The 16,005-nt window shown below is 49.7% G+C and overlaps 1 protein-coding gene across 2 annotated transcripts in view; it reads left to right on the top strand.

Annotated features, from left to right (window-relative positions):
• Nucleotides 1–10,725, top strand: part of RBM6 (RNA binding motif protein 6) — a 58,055-nt gene extending 47,330 nt beyond the window's left edge. For both annotated transcript variants that reach the window (XM_053989357.1, XM_053989356.1), the window contains exons 12-23: nucleotides 245–342; nucleotides 826–868; nucleotides 1,454–1,514; nucleotides 2,455–2,546; nucleotides 3,222–3,374; nucleotides 4,251–4,340; nucleotides 5,013–5,102; nucleotides 5,735–6,007; nucleotides 6,564–6,638; nucleotides 7,239–7,336; nucleotides 8,570–8,681; nucleotides 10,395–10,725. In XM_053989357.1, coding sequence (XP_053845332.1) covers nucleotides 245–342; nucleotides 826–868; nucleotides 1,454–1,514; nucleotides 2,455–2,546; nucleotides 3,222–3,374; nucleotides 4,251–4,340; nucleotides 5,013–5,102; nucleotides 5,735–6,007; nucleotides 6,564–6,638; nucleotides 7,239–7,336; nucleotides 8,570–8,681; nucleotides 10,395–10,520 — 1,311 coding nt within the window. In that variant the 3' untranslated portion in view covers nucleotides 10,521–10,725. The remainder of the gene's footprint in view (nucleotides 1–244; nucleotides 343–825; nucleotides 869–1,453; nucleotides 1,515–2,454; nucleotides 2,547–3,221; nucleotides 3,375–4,250; nucleotides 4,341–5,012; nucleotides 5,103–5,734; nucleotides 6,008–6,563; nucleotides 6,639–7,238; nucleotides 7,337–8,569; nucleotides 8,682–10,394) is intronic.
• Nucleotides 10,726–16,005: the final 5,280 nt, after the last annotated feature.

The raw sequence follows: 16,005 nt of genomic DNA, 5'->3' as shown, positions 1-16,005 counted from the left end.
TGGCAGCCCTAGGAGAATGTCGTCCCCAGCTGGCTGCTGTAAGTGGTCATAGGACAAGCAGAGAGCCTCACATTGCATTTATTCCTTTTGTCACATCCTAAATACCCTTCACTGACACTTAGACTAATATTTACTGTTGTGTTTCTTGTCCTACTGAGCACAAAACATTCCTTTCAGGCAGACTGGATTTGTAAAATGTGCTGTTTCCTTCTCATGGAAAGGGACATTCTTTTTCCTTTTACAGGAGGCACTGAGGTTGCTGAAGATACTGCAGAACCTGGATCCCCCCATCTGCATTGATGGGCGTACGTTGGAAGTGAATCTTGCTACAGGGAGGAGAAGGTACTGACAGATGAGGCAGTGGTGTTGTCCTTTATGTGCTGTACAGTGAGGCTAGAACTCTGTTGTCAGAGCAGGTGCTTGAAGTTTGGCATGGGATTTAGCACAGATGTTTGTACAACCAAAAAATGTGTTGGAGAAGTGAAGGCATTGAAGCTTGAAGAAGCTTCAGTGATTGAACAGAATGGGATTAGTGATCATAATGCATCTTGTTGTCCAGCTATCAAATCCCCTTCTGCAGGAATTAGTGGGTTCAGCTTTTTAAAAAACATGTGGAGAGAGTCATCTTTGTAGACACAGCAGAGTGGAGTCATATTTCTTGTGGAGACAGTGGTTTGCCAAGTCTGTCTCCTGGGATGGACACAGTCCAGGATGTGGCCAGAAAAGATGATCTTTCTGCCTTTATTGGTCCTGCTGATCATTTTGAATATACCGAGGTTAGTGTAAAACCAAATTGCTATTAACAAACAACCTTTGTCTTAACAGGAATGACTATGGGGAGCACGGTGACAATTCCTACTATGGCCCGGTAGGTCTGCACAGCTTCCCTGCAGGTTGCTTAAAGGGAGGGAGCACTGGGGAGTGATGGACCTGACTGTGTTAGGCTTTTTCTCTTTGGATGCTGAAATACTGTAGAACATATTTCACCACATTTGAAGATGGGGTGATAATGCTCAAATGTGCCCACTGCTGCTCTGCCCCTCATACTGCTTATCATTGCACAGAAGTGCAAGTCAGTGCTGCTGGAGGAAGTTCTGGGCTGGGTTACTTGATGCCACACTTTACAGAGGGATTTCACTGATGACTGATCTCAGTTCCCAGAGTGAATGTCTCTTTAGTGTTTGTTACTAGCCTACAGGACTCTTCCCATGTACCGTGTGGGGCAAAGGCTTCCATATGGCTTGCTATGAGCACCTCTCATGGCAGCTGCAGAGATCTTGTTCTTTGTGACGCTGTCCATTGCTCTGCAGATGAAAAGCTTTGTCTGCTTGTGCTCTGTTTAGGATGGCTAAATGAGCTCTTCTCCTGAACTTTAGGCCTGTCAAAGGGAGGAGAAGCAATATGATGTTTGTTAAAGAGTGTCTGATCTGTGTGTGTTGTTCACTTACTCCAGGGCAGAAGGGGCATGAGAGACAGGAGGGGTGGCGAATCACAGAGGCGCACCAGAGCACAGTGTAAGTTAAACTCTGCTTCACTCCTACTGTGGAGACTTTTCTTCCTTAAAAGGGCACTGACATGTAGAAATCAGCCCAAAAATATTTTTAAAGGCTAAGAGTAGGTTTGTTTGCTACACCCACTTGTGAGTTCCTTTGCCAACTTTGTTTAGTCACATTTTCCTATCTGATGATGTGTGTCTCTCTATTCTCACTGTGCGAAACTACACGCAGATAAAGGAAACTTGCTGCCTATTTTTCCTTGTTGTGGAAAACTGATGGGATAAAATCAGCCTGGCAGTTACTAGAGAAGACAGAAGAAAATACACTTGATGCAGCAATGCCAGTAGCTGGAAGAGCACTCCTGATTGTTTTACTGATTTTTATATAGCATTTCTGAGGTCTGTCAAAGGACACTTTGGAAATGAGAAGCATTCCTGACATTATGGGCCTACTACCCTTAAGGCCTTTGGCTTTTCCTGTAGATATAGTTCACTCCCCTCTCTTCTTGGGAGCTTTCATACACTGATGGGGTGGAAGGGATGTGGGGAGTGTCATCACTTTAAACAGGATTGAGAGAGAACAGCTTTTCCTTGTTCACAGGAGTGGGTGGATGTAGATACTCATTACCCCATTCTTAGGGAAATTACTGAATTTCATGACCAAGTGTTGTGGTCTTGTGATCTCAGCACAGCTCCTGTAAATTTGTTTTGATATGGAAGTTTTGCCAGAGTCCTAACCAGAATTGTGAAAACTTATCACCCCTCTCACTCCTTAACGAAAAGATTATGTAGGTCAAGTGATGTGAAGATACTCATACCTCTCTTGCCAGGAGAAAAAAAAAATTATTTCCCATTATTGATCCTTTCACCAGTGTAATGTTTGTTCGTGCTTTTGTCTTTGTAAAAGGTAAGTTCTGCTTTTGGAAGCCTGTGGTGCTAACTGCTGTCTCTCTCTTCAGCACCATCAGATGTGTCCACGTACATTTATGATCCTGACACTGGGAATTACTATGATCCCATAGCTGGGACATACTATGACCCTAGAACTCAGGTGAGTGTCTGGGAAGGAAGCTTTACATGCAATATGTTCTTACAAACTGCTCTTCTCTGGAGGGATTTTGCAGCTACATCCTGAAGACAAGCCAGTGTAGGGCAGTACAGAGGCAGCTTTGTGTTTTTCACTCTGTCTTCTGACCTGTGTGAAAGGGATGCACGTTGCAAAATATCAACTTAATGAGAGGCTAGGAACCCATTAGCTGTGTGTTGAACCAGTTGTAGCTGCCTCTTGCCTCTGAAGCCCTGCCTTTGGAGAGTTTTTGGTCTGCTTTTCCTCAGGTAGACTTAAAGGCAGAGCATCATAGCTAAATTTTGCTGTAGACATGTGATATGTGACTGTCTGTAAGAAAGAATGGACAGCAGAGCCCTGTTTTCAACTGTGGTCTCTTTGCTTCTCCATCCTAGCCAGCAGTAGCTGTCAAGGATGCCAAAAAAGAGCCATCAGCAGAGATTTTCTGGAAATACAATCTTGTTTTCATGATCCTGGGGATGTTCATGTTGTGGGAGAGCAGGGCAGTGCTCTGGTGACCTGGCTGTGGTCAGCTGCCTTCTGCCCCAGCAAAGTTCTGAAGCTTTTGCCCTCTGCAGTCCCTTCCTACTGTGCTCAGCAAGAAGCCCAGTAAGAAGACTGCAGTGGTTGGGCTAAGCCTGCTCCAAATGCCTCTTTCAGAGGGAAGTCACAATAGAGCGGGAACCCTCCTCACCCCCGACGGAGAGCAGAAGGCGGCGGCACGGGAGCCAAGAGTGGACAAGTGACAGGAAGGAGCCACACGGCAGGGACAACAGGGACAAAAAGGACAAAGGGAAAACTACTTCTGCTAAGGTAACTCCCTCCAGGCATCAGAATGACCTGAGGCCAGGAGGCTGAGGGAAGAGGTGAGAAAATGGAGAGTAATTGGAGGATTGAAAAAGGGTGGGACAGTGACAGAAGACAGTGGGGTCAGCAGCCAGAAAGGAACATGGTGGTTATCCAGCCAGGGAGTAAGTTCCCAAAATTTTTCTCTCCTTACATTAAATCCAGGGCTTCTCATCCCTTCCTAATGGTGAAGGATTCAGACACATCCAAGTAACTGAGACATGTTTCACTCAGGTTGCTGAAAGCACCCAACTATTGTAATAGACAACAAAAACCTGACAGAGACATTTAAACACATCAAGTCAGATGATGATGGATAAACAGCTTTCCCCTAACTGCAGTTTCTGCCCCCCCAGTCCTAGGACACTGCCCTTCACTGCTGTTCCCAGTCAGCAAATGCCAGTGTGGGAGCTGCTGGTTGGGAGTAACTGGCCAAAGTGATGTTTGAGCACAGCCCAGGGCTGTGATACTGACAGGGCCTGAGGAATGCCAGGAGGGTTGCTAGATGTCAATGCAGAAACTTTGTGTTCTTCCTTGCCTCTTGGTCTGAATGTGCTCAGTGGCATGACCAGTCCTGAGCACATGGGACTTGAGGGCTGTAGCTCCCCCTGAGGCTGGTAACAAGCCAGCCAAGGAGTCATCAGAGGCTTTCAGGGACACTGACCTAGGAGAAGCGTGGTCCTGTCTGAATGGAGGGTAAAAGCATCTCCAGTAGAAATCATTCTGTCATTTTTCCCACTTGCTTGTTTTCCGTGGATGCTCAGAAGTGGCTTCCTGGCTGCACTGTGCTCTCTCTGACACCTGTGTAATCGCTGGCCTAATGCCCAGTCTTGGATTTTTCAGAATGAGCCTGGAGAGGAGAGATTCTTTGCAGAAGATGTCTTCAAAAAGCCATTGCCTCCCTCTGCGAAGAAGGATGAGGGCACAGGCCTGGTAAGGTGTTGCACTTGTCTTCCCTGGTCAAGTATGAGTAACTCATGAGCCAGTAAATTGGAGCCTGGGCTCCAGCCTAGTTCTCTGTAAAATGTGTGAAAGTGAAGCTTCATCCCAGCTTCATCCCTGTCTGTGCTGCTGAGCACACAGCTGAGTATCACAGGCTCATCCTGTGCAGTGCTGACTGCAGTCTCTGGTGCCCTCTGTCCAGCATAAAGAAGATCCTGAAAACCCCACCATGCTGACTGAGCCTGGCCATATGTTGTGCCACAGTCACAGCAGAGAAAATTGGTGTTGTCTGGCAGTAGGGGTGGCTTTGAACCTGGTCTTCATGTCCTTTGTGGACACACAGAGGTGCTCAAATGTGACCTGGCCCTGCCCCAGCTCCCTCACTGGTATGAGGGACCGCTGTCAGCATCACAGTTTAGCAGAGAATGAGAGCGGGATGGGCTGAGGCAGCATGGTGAGCTGCTGCAGCTGTCTCTGAAATCATGAATATGGCTCCAGGAGATCTCTGGATTCCCCAGAATGGGAATGTCTCCCACCAAAACCACCACCTCATTTCTGCCAACCACCTGGTTTCCTTGGAGACCTGTTTGAATGATTGCTTAGTTACTGTGTGCTTTGAGTCCATGCTGTGGCAGTCTCAACACCTGACCTTGATTGTTTCAGACTGAGACTGGAGAGGAGAAGTTCTCTGCAGAAGATGTCTTTAAAAAGCCTTTACCTCCTTCTGTGAAAAAGGAAGAGAGTGCAGCCCCAGTAAGTGTCTCCATAGGATTCTATTTTGACCTGTTTGAGCCTGGATACAGTTCTAGGGAGGCTCAGCACAGCCTGGCTGCAACTGTGAGTGCCAGAGGTGCCAGAGATGTTTCTCATGCCAGAGGAGGGAGTGCTGGGGGTGGAAGGCAGTTTGTTTTTTAAGTCTGAACTTGTTTGTGGGATTTGAGTATGGGGACATTTGTTATCTGCATTTGAGCAGGATCTCACTCAGCCAGTCCTAAGGCAGAAAACTCTTCCAGCCACCTCCAGGGTGAGGAAGACCAAATCTCACTGATCTCCATTTCTAGAGGAAGTGAGTGACAGCAGCTCACTGCCAAACAGCCACTGCCTCGGTTGGCTTCTTGCGCTCTCAGGTGTGTGGCAAGTTGGAAAAGCCTGGCACCAAAGCACAGCCTGTCTAGAGAGCAGAAGGGCTTCTACCCCGTGGTGTGAAGGGAGAGAAACCAGCCAGCTCCTCTCTGTTCCCTGCCTGTGCTGCTGGGAAGCAACTCTCTGCCTCTTGGACTGGAACAGAGACAGGAGTCACGGGGAGATGGGCTGGGGAAGCAAAGCCCCGCTGGCCTGGCAAGCTTGATGCTACAAATTGTCACACTTTTCTCCACTTCCCTCAGCCCAAGGTGGTGAACCCTCTGATAGGACTGCTGGGAGAGTATGGAGGAGACAGCGACAATGAAGAGGAGGAGGAAGAGGAGGAGCAGTCGCAGGCTCAGTGGCTGCCGCCTCCCCCGCACCCGCCGGCACCGCGCGAGGAGCAGCCGCGGAAGGCCAAGGCCAGTGACGACAAACTGACTGACTGGAACAAGCTGGCCTGCCTGCTGTGCAGGAGGCAGTTTCCCAACAAGGAAGTGCTCATCAAGCACCAGCAGCTTTCCAACCTGCACAAGGTATGGGGGAGCTGGGGGCTGCCCTTGGCTCAATGGCTTTGTGAGCTGCACGGAAAATGCAGTGGTTGGGTGGGAAGAGCTGTGCTGAAATTAACACAGTAGCAGGCAAAGTTCCCCCAGAGCTCTGTTCAAAGCATTGTGTGAACTGCTTGTTCCTGCCATGGGAGTGCTATAACGTCAAGGTGTGACTTTGTAAGCTGCAGTGAGATAGCTAAGGCTTGGGGAGAGTGGGGTGCTGGCACACACGAGTGTGAGAGCGGTAAGAACTTGGCACGTGCACCCCCCATGGTCTGTGCTGCCTTTGAGCTCTTGCTTTTAGGAGAGCCAAGCTGCACATGGGTTAAAATAGGACTGGTTGCCTTCCTTACTGCAGGGAGGAAGGGCTTCAGGCCTCTGTGGGGGAGCAGGTGGTGTGGGCTGCAAGAGAGGCTGCTGTGCCTGGTATAGTGCAGGTACAAGAGCATGCTGCTTTACCTGTGCTCCTTATGGGTGGAGCAGATGACCCTGACAGCTTGTGTTCTCTCCTTGACACTGCCTTCTGTCTTCCTCCTTCCAGCAAAACCTAGAGATTCATATGAAGATTAAACGATCCGAGCAGGAACTGGCATATTTGGAGAAGAGAGAGCGTGAGGTGTGTCTGTGGTGGTGGGCAGGCAGCTGCTTGTGCTTCTGCACTGGGGGGGTGGTGGTCCCAGGGGGACCCTCCACTAATGCTCCAGGTGTCAGCAGGCATCCACTTAGGCATCAGGCATCAGATACCTCCCAAAAGTGAACTGTGGGCTCACTCTGCACAGGGACCTTTAGGTAGTTCTATGACTTCTAAGAGCAGATCTCTCTCCTCACAGAAGGGCCTGAGTGTGATTTTGTTGTCCTGCAAGCCAGCACTGGGCTCTGGAGTAAGTGGGACACAAATTTCCATCTAAAACTGATGGGGTGTATGGGCTGCTGCTGTCTGGCCAGGGACAGGAGAGCTGTGGCTGTCCACTGTAAGGTCACAGAGCTGCTCCTCGTGTGGTAGCTGAAAGGCTGCAACAGCAGGTCTGGGTCAGCCCAACAGATGGCATCTGTACAGAGCAAGTGTATTGTGGGATGTGAGCATTCAGGGTTTGTGAGTCCCCAGGACAGCCTTCCAGCCAGCTGAGGATGTGATGAGACCTGGATGCAGAGCAATCTCCTACTGTGCTGAATCCTTCATAGCTCCTGTACTTATTTTGCCCTTTCTGTTGTGAAGGGGAGGCATAAAGACAAAGGAAATGACCGGAGAGAGAAATTCCAGCAGATGGATTCACCAGAGAGGAAACGACTCAGATATGACCGGGAGTCGGAGAGGTAATGGCTGTTCTGGGTTACATCTCTTTGGGGATACTGATGCCAGGATGAGATGTGTGCTGCTGGCAGACCAAGGCTGGGAATTGTCCACTGGGGTAGATCTGCAAAGTAACAGCCAGCCAGACAGAGACAGAGCTCCTCAAAGTGTGAGCCTGTTGTACTGCAGGACATCTTGTAGAGGGCAGAAAAGGGCTGGGGTGGAAACAAGGCAGAGGCAGAGAAAAGCTGCCTGGTGCTGGAGGGGTGAGATGGGGATCTGAGTGTGTCTGGCTGGACACAGAGGGCAGAATGCAGCCTGTTCCCATCCACCTCGTCCTTAAGGCACTTGCTGCCCTCCTGTCCTGGCATGTAGCCATTGAAAGAAAGAGCAAAGCTGTGTTTCATCTGTTCCCTGACTCAGAGGAACGCTGGGAGCTGTTTCCATCTCTTTGGGAGTAGGTGGAGGAAGAAAGTGCGTGCTGTGTGAAGTTCCTGACAGGCCTGCCTGCTGTGAGCTCGCGTGTTCAGTGGGCTGAGGAACGGCCAGGCATGTGTTGAAGATGGAACTGGTTATGTGCCTGTTTCTTCTGGCACGGCACCTCAGAAGGAGACCTGTCCTCTGTGTCTTGCAGTTTAAACATCCACATCTTCTCTTCCCTCTGTTTTCCTGGAATAGCTGTAGATAAACTAAAACAGTTTGTGTGCAGTGTCACCAGCAGCCAGAAAGCAGAAATTGTCTGAAGGAAGAGTCTTTTATGCTGCGAGGTTTTCAAATCTGTGGCTTTTGGTTAATGGTCTTGGATGAATAATGAAGTGGGAGAAAGAGTGTCCGAATCAACACTGCATCTGTTGAGCTCCATGACCACAGTGCTGGGAGAAAGGAAAGATCTAACAGAGCAGCAGGGATTAGACTTTGCTTTCTTACTACTGCTAAGACTTTAATTAAGAAATACAAGCACAGAAGGCTCCTGGCTTGCTTACACTGTAAATATTTTGAAGTCTGAGCTCATTTCCTGTGCCCTGGTGTATTTCCCCCTGAGGTGGGACAAGAAATTGTGCAGTCAGAGGTGTGTGAGCCCTGCACACAGAATCCACCGTGGTGGTTTCCTTAGGCGGTGTGCTTCTGGCAAGAAACCTGGATATCCCTCATGAGAGGCTGAAATGTCAGTGAAGGTTCTATTAGCAGAACTAAAAATCCCTGGCGTGTGTTTGAAGCATTACAAGACTGGACAATTGATTGTGGTTCTTTTGCAGTGACTATGACCCGAGGCTCGACAGTAACAACAAAGGGAACCGAATGGTGCAGTCTCCGGGGTGGAAGAAGGGCTTTGGTCACAACCAGCAGGGCACAGCATCACCAGTGGAGGTGAGTCTTCCCTGCCTTTCAGAGCACACCACTGTCCTGCAGCCCATAATGTTTCCCAGGACAGCTGGAGGGAGTTCAAGTCAGGCTGCAAATCTCAGCACCTGCTTGATGGAATAATATGTGTGCACTGCTGAACTTTGCAGGCTGGGAGGGGCTGCAAGTATGTTGGCTCTCGAAAAAGATTAGAATTTGTATTGATCTGGAGGTATAGAAAATAGAGTAACAGTGAGCAGGAAGGGTGTGAGCATCTCATTAGTACCTGCTCAAAGTCAGGCTAGGGTTCGAACAGGTCACCAGCTCGGTTCTCTGCAGCAATGTCAGCTGGGGAAAAAAGGTGAACTTCCCCTGAGGAGGTGTGAGCATAGACAAAACCACAGGACTCAAGGTGCTCTTTTTCTGCTCTGCTTAGCGCTTGTGAGGCTCTTGCTGCCATTGCAGACTCTGGACATTAGAAGATAATACCAAGATATAGCACCTGACAAGGAACAGAGGCCCATTGGCAAAGGATGTCAGGGATAAGCAGGGTCAGGTAGATTCTTTCTTCTCTGACAGGCTGGTCTCTCAGTGGACCTTAATTTACTGCAGAGGGTTTATCAGAGAAGCAGCCTGGGGCAGGGTCTGCTCTGCCTTGCCCAGGGCCACATGAGCAGCGCCGTGTTCTGGTGGCAGGTTTGTGGCTGGCCAGGTGCTGTGGTGTCCACAGCTCTCTGCTGAGGCACAGGCAGCTTGGAGCAGGGCTCACGGGGTGACGCTCAGCCTGCAGTCAAGTAGGTCATTAAAGCAAATATTTGAGTCTTCATGACGCATGTTTGCTTGAGCCTGTATCCATGAGGGAAGAGTCCCTCTTCAGTGCAGACAGCAGGAACCAGCCCCAGCTGCTGCTCAGTCCTTGTGGTGAGGTCCCTGTGCCCATAAAACAGGCTCTGCCCAGAGGCAGCTCCAGCGCCGCGCTCTGGGAGGTCTGAGCTCCCGTCAGGGCTTCCCATCTGGATGGGGAGCTGATGGCAAAGCACAGCCTCCTACAGTTCATAGAAAGGCCAGAAGAGATGTGCTTGCCTTTCACTTCCAAGTCATGCTGAGCAAAGCCATGTGACCATGCCAGCCCCACACAACTCTGATCTCTTGGCCCAGCTAGTGAGATCTCTGGTGTTCAGGTGGGTCGGACTGAAAAGCCAGAGAAACTTCTAGCCTTGGGCCTGCTCTCCTGGGCTAACTCCAGGCAGGTATTGCTGAATAATGCAGGTGCTGGCTGCAGAAGCCAGTCCTTGAAAACTGATTGAAATTCCAAGCGAGGTACCAGTGCCCATGGGAGCTCTGTTAGAGAGAACAGCTGAGCTTGTGCCAGTGCAGGCGAACTGCAAACAGCTCCCCAGGAGCCCAGCTCTCGCCAGTGCTTTCCTTTGCTCGCGTTCAATCCTGGCTCGCCCGTGGCTGCCGACGCTGTCTCTTGGCTGCCCACCCTTGGCTGCCCACTCCTCCGTCTGCTCCTCCACAGCTGATCCCGGGGTTTGATTCCCACCGGGCATTTTCTGGCTGCCTTTGTTGCCCACAAAGGGTCTGTAGTTTTTCCCAAACAGCTTTTGGAAGAACACAGAGCGCGTGCTCTTCCTCCGCTCGCGTATCCACACGGGAGCAGTCAGCACTCCTGAAGCAGCCCAGGGAAGCTTATTTATGGGAGGAGAAATCACTAACACAAGCTGTGTCTGTTTGCAGGCAGAAAACAGGAGGAAGGGCCCTGGGCTGGGGGCCCCAGGGAAGCCCCCCAAGAGGCAGTCCAACGAGACCTACCGCGACGCTGTCCGGAGGGTCATGTTTGCCCGCTATAAGGAACTTGAGTGAACGGTGGAGGAACCCCAGATCTGTCTTGCTCCATCTCTGTCTCTTTCTCTGTGTCATGTTCTTTTGAAGGTTTGGTCTTCTTCTTTTTTTTTTTTTTTTTTTTTTTTTTTTTTTTTTTTTTTTTTTTTTTTGTTGTTGTTGTTGTTGTTGTTGTTTTTTGAATTGTTACAGGTTTTGCTGCTAGAATTTTTTTAATAAAACTGAAAATTTGTTTCAGTGCTTGTCTTTTGGCTAAAATGGTGTGTTTTAAAAGCACGGTGCTTTGAAAGGTTCCCATTGTGTTTTGCTCTCTGCTGATGAGGTCACTGGGAGTTGCTGCTGTGTCCGTGGGACTGGAACAGGTTTGGTAGCTTGGAGACCCTATCAGTGGTGCCACTGTCCTGCAGCATGTTCTCTGTCATCTCAGGGACAGATACCCCTGGTGCCATGTACTCCTGGCTCAGGGTGGGAGCTGGGAGCAGGATATGGCCCCAAGGCCTGGGAGGAATTCAGGAGCAGGAGTGATCTCTGTGGGATTCATCCTGGCAAATGATGAGGTCAGTGGGGTTCAATTAATAGCAGGAGCTTAATGGCTGATGGTGACCTCATTAGTGCTGGGTGTTGTCTGGGCGTCCCAGCCAGGGCAGAGCGTTCCACGTGGGGTGGGCTGGATCTGGTGGCAGTATTGTGTGGGGACCCTCATGGGGATATAACCATGCTGGCCCAGGGTGTCAGGGGAACAGAGGAAAAGCCAAGTAGGTGCTGCTGGCCTGTCCTGGGGAGGTGTGGAGGCAGCTCCTGGGCAGGAGTTTGTAGCAGGGGCAGTTTGACCAAAGCACAGGATAGTTTGTGTGTGTGAGCACAGCAGGGGACAAGGGTGAGTGTGGCCTGCAGGGATAAGGATGATGCCAATGGCTGTGGCTGGTGGGAGCAGATCTCAGGCCCAATGGGGAGCTGGTACCCACCACCACCTTCCTGTTCACGTGGCAGAGAGCAGGGCCTGACACTGCTTTCAAGTACTCCAAAGAAGGGAAAGCAGGACATGTGGAAGCTGAAAGCAGCAGGATTTGGAGGTGAAGAGCCACCTGCAAGAGCTGACAACTTCCAAAGGCAGCAGAAGACCTGTCCAAGCTGTGTTTCCTTGTGTCTGGCACAGGCAGTGCCACAGGAGCATGGAGGACACGTTTGCAGTATTGTAGCCCCTGGTGCTGCAGCCCCTGGTGTGTGTGGTGCTGGTGAGTACGTGGGGGGCGAGGGCCTTCAGTCTTCCTGGAAGCCCCAAGCATGTAAGAAGGTGATGGGCTCCTGGGGATGAACTCCTACACAGGAAGAAATAGTGGTGGCACCACAAGCTGGTGCTGTCAAGTCTGGAAATTATCCATGCACCAAGGGGGAAGAAGTGTGACTGTGATGGGGCATCATTTTGAGAGAGGGAAGAGGGGAATCTGAGTGCAGATTGGTAGCTACAGCTCAGGCTGTCCTGCACCTGGGTGTGTTGAGCACCTGGGTGTGCCAAAACGGAGCACCCACAGAGCATCATTCCCAAGACAAGCAGAGGGAGCCTTTACAGCTGCCAAATGTGAGAACCCATTAGCTGATTTTATTAATTTGCTAAATGGGTACATGCATCTTAGTGAAAGTATGTTAACGACTGATAATACGTGATTAATTAGAAGATAATAAACCAGATAAATGTAAGAGCAGCTTCCCTTGGACAGATGGACCACACTAAATAATGTGTGTTCCTTGGCTTCGTCGTGTGCTTGCTTGCTTCTAATCTGTGATGTGCGTGTCTGAAAGGAGAAGCAACACAACACTTTCCTTGCAGGCCCATTGCCAGGGCTTAAGTCGGGAACAGAAGAGGAGCAGGAACAGACTGCTGTGAAAATGAGAAAAAAAGTAATTAAAAATATCTACTTGCAGGATGTATCTGTCTCCAATTGAGAGAAATCCCTTTTCTGTCTGTGGTGGTAGATATACCTCCCATGAGTTGTATTAATCATAGAAATACTTGGTGTGTTTGCTTCTACTATTTTGATGATCATAGTAAATGTTTATGGGAAATCAGGAATATTGTGTAAGAGGTCAGAGCAACACGGTGTTACTCCCACAAGTGTGGGATTTCTGGGGATGTGCTGTGTGTGGCTTGGGAATACCTGAACTGTAGGAAGTATTCCAGTGCCAGCCCATGGAAAATCAAGGTATCCCCTGGACAGATACTGACTTAATTCCCGGAAATTCCACTTCCCTGAGGTAACCCAGAGTGAGTGAACCCACCCCAGAGTGTGTATTCCCTTGAAGATGGGTGTGCATAGCCTGTACATACATCTCTCCATAGGCATGGCATCTACCCATGCTGTGCATCTGCAGGGGCTATCCAGGGTTAGGGGACATGGAGCCCTCCACTGGGGCTGGGTTGAGGTGACTGGAACGAGGTTATTCACAAACTGGAACAGACAAATAGAGCGAGAAGCTAAAAGCATTACAAAGAAGCACCAAACCAGAAAACATCATGTTCTCTCAGGAAAACAGCAGCGTAGTCGGTGATGCAGAAACCCCAAGTATTTATCCTTGGTGCAGTGGTTTTGATGCCTTTAATATTTTTTAAAGGATGGTGACCCAAAGCTGTAGCTGAATTGCAGCTACCTTTACATCTTATAACCCTTTTGCTTTTATTTCAGAGATTACTCACTACTACACTTCTGCTGTGGCTGTGTTCAGCACATTGCCTTGTGTGCCATCCTGTGGTGATGGGTAGGGCTCAAGTTACAATTTACTTTTATTTTTGGAAGGTCCTAATAGGAGAAGTGGAAAAACTCACAGGGTAGGTCCTGTGAGCAGTTGCTTGGTGTGCAGGTGTTACACACAGGAGGAGGACTGGGGTGACCTCTGATCAGCACTAAGGTTGGGGTGTACAAAAAGCCCAGGCAGAAAAGGCAGAAGGGGGTTCAAGGGATTATTTAATTGAAAAGGAACAGGCAACAGGAGCGTTGGACTGTGAGTGGAACCAAAGGGGAGGTGAAAACCCATTTAGAGGGTTGGAGGCACTTCTGCCTGGACCCCTGCTCAAGGGAGTGTCGATCTCTGAGCTCTATCAGTCACACAGGTTGGTATGCAGGAGGCTGCTTCAGACATCTGAGAGGTTCTGGAGCATGAGCTTCTTTTTTCCACCCTTTTCCAATGTAAAGCAAGTAGATAGTCTTAGATTTCCAATATTTATTCATATTAATATTGATACAGCAGTGACTCAGTCCCTTCTCAGTGAAACATATTTATGTAAAGAGATGGAGCTGTGCTTTGTAAATAGAAAAAAAACAGTAAGCTGGGCTGAGGGAAGTGTTTGTAAAAGGGAAGAGAATAGAGAAGCCAGGGAATGCCTTTCCCTCTGCAGCAGTGACCTGCCTCAGGGAGAGAGGGGCTGCTGGAAGGAGGACAAGGTGGGGGTTGCCCCTCAGATACCAGCTGAATATGATGAACAATTTTGCTCATTTAATGTTTTAAGATTTGAGAAACAGGAGTTCAGTGTTCAGAGGAGGTTGTTGCTCAAATCATGCCCCTGTTTTAATGTAGGTTTTCCATTTCCTTATTTATCCATATCCATACAAAGACCATTCTGTTCTTTGTTCTTGTACTGGGGACGTTAACGCTTTCAAATGTCATCAAGTATAATCTTTGTGAAGCTGCACTTTAATGGACTTCCTTCTGGTAGCACAAAGCTTCAAAGGAAGATGAATGACACTACAGTCAGTCACAGTACCCAGAATAGCTGGGATAAGCATGGACACAATTGTCCAAGCTTCATGTGGATTTTTCTTGCCAGCACATTTTGAAGGGGTTGTGGTCTGGTCAAACTACTGCTGGTGGCTGTGTGGGTCTGTGTATGTGCTGCTCTGCCCTTTTTGCAGCCTGGGGGAGGCCAGTCCTGTCCAGCTGTTAAAGTGCACCTCTTTCCCTGTGGAGTGCTTGGGAGTGCTTTGAGGAAGCTGGGAATGTGAGCATTGCCCCCCAGGGACAGAGTCCCCAGTCCCATACAATGGAAGGATGGGCTGGTCCACAAAAGGCAGAGGGCTGGATAACAGCTTGGAGCTCAGCCTTGGAGCTGCCCCAGCCATCACCCCACAGGCACTGCTGCTGCTGCAGACACCCAGCGAGCATCTCCCACCCCAGGACATCCCTCTGCCCACCTACAGCAGGATTCCACACTGCCCCATGCTGGGCTCCATCACCAGGGAAGGAGAGGATCAGCCTGAGGAGCTGGAGCACCTGTGTTGGGGTGGTTTGGATTCCTGTTAAGGAGAGGCAGCGGGAGCAGGGTCACCCCAGCTTGTCACAACAAGCTGGCAACAAAGCTACCTGCACCTCCTGTCCAAGGTCCATCCATGAGATGGGGCTGCCCACCTCAGCCTGAATCTGGCCAGGAGAGAAGGCTGGACCTGAGCACAGCTTGAGAGAGTGTCCACAGCACTGGCCTAGCCTTAAATGGAGACCCCAGTCCAGTGGGCAGCAGGTGGGTGCCTGGGGGCTCACCTGAGGCCACTCAGTGTCCCCAGGGCCCCAGCAGGGTCTTGGGTAACTCCCTTGGGTCCTTCTATTGCTGGGGCATAGGAGAGGGGCCAAGCAGCTCTCTTGCAAAGGCAGGAAAGTCCCTTTTCACCAGTGTTCTGTTGGGCTGTGCCTGATCCATTAATTTGGCTCTGGGGTGCACTTCTGAAATCCATCTCACAACTTCCCCCACTTTTGGATTGTGTCCTGGAGCAGCTCAGGAGAGGTCTGGCTTGGGCCAGTATCAACCAGATTCCTTTCAGATGAAACCAAACCCAATATGCTCCAGGAATGCACCTCATGCTCCCCAGCCACTGATGGGCGTTCAGGCTGCAGGATCAGCCCAGAGCCTGTCTGGAGCTAAAAAACACCTTGTAAATCACAGAATCATTTAGATTGGAAAAGACCTCTAAGATCACTGAGCCCAGCTGTTAACACTGCCAAGCCCATCACTAAACCATGTCCCCAAGTGCCACTTCTACATGACTTTTAAATCCCTCCAGGGATGCTGACTCCACCACTTCCCCAAAGAGCCTATTTCAATGCTTGACAATCATTTCAGTGAAGAAATTTTTCCTAATATCCTATCTAAACCTCCTCTGGCAAAACTTGAGGCCATTTGCTCTTGTCCTGTCCTCTTGTCCTGATTAAATCACAACACATTTGTTGCCTGAGGGAAGAGCCTGAACACCCCCCACCCCCAGCCCTCAGCTCCAACCTGCTGCCAAGGAGTTGTAGAGAGCAACAGGGACTCCTTGTACCCCCTTTTCTCCAGGCTGAACCCCCCCAGTTCCCCCAACCCCTTCTCATCAGACTGTGCTCCCAGCTCCATTGCCCTTCTCTGGACATTCTCCAGCACTTCAATATCCTTCTATAATAGTGAGGGGCCCAAAGCTGAACACGGGATTCAAGGGGAAATATATAGTTAATACATCGGGTCCATGGGTATCTGTGTCTGCTCCTG

The sequence above is a fragment of the Vidua macroura genome, chromosome 13 (genome assembly GCF_024509145.1).
Source record: "Vidua macroura isolate BioBank_ID:100142 chromosome 13, ASM2450914v1, whole genome shotgun sequence".
In the NCBI taxonomy this organism is placed as follows: Eukaryota; Metazoa; Chordata; class Aves; order Passeriformes; family Viduidae; genus Vidua; species Vidua macroura.
The sequence above is the reverse complement of the archived record's forward strand: the minus strand, read 5'-3'. Positions and strand labels throughout refer to the sequence as shown.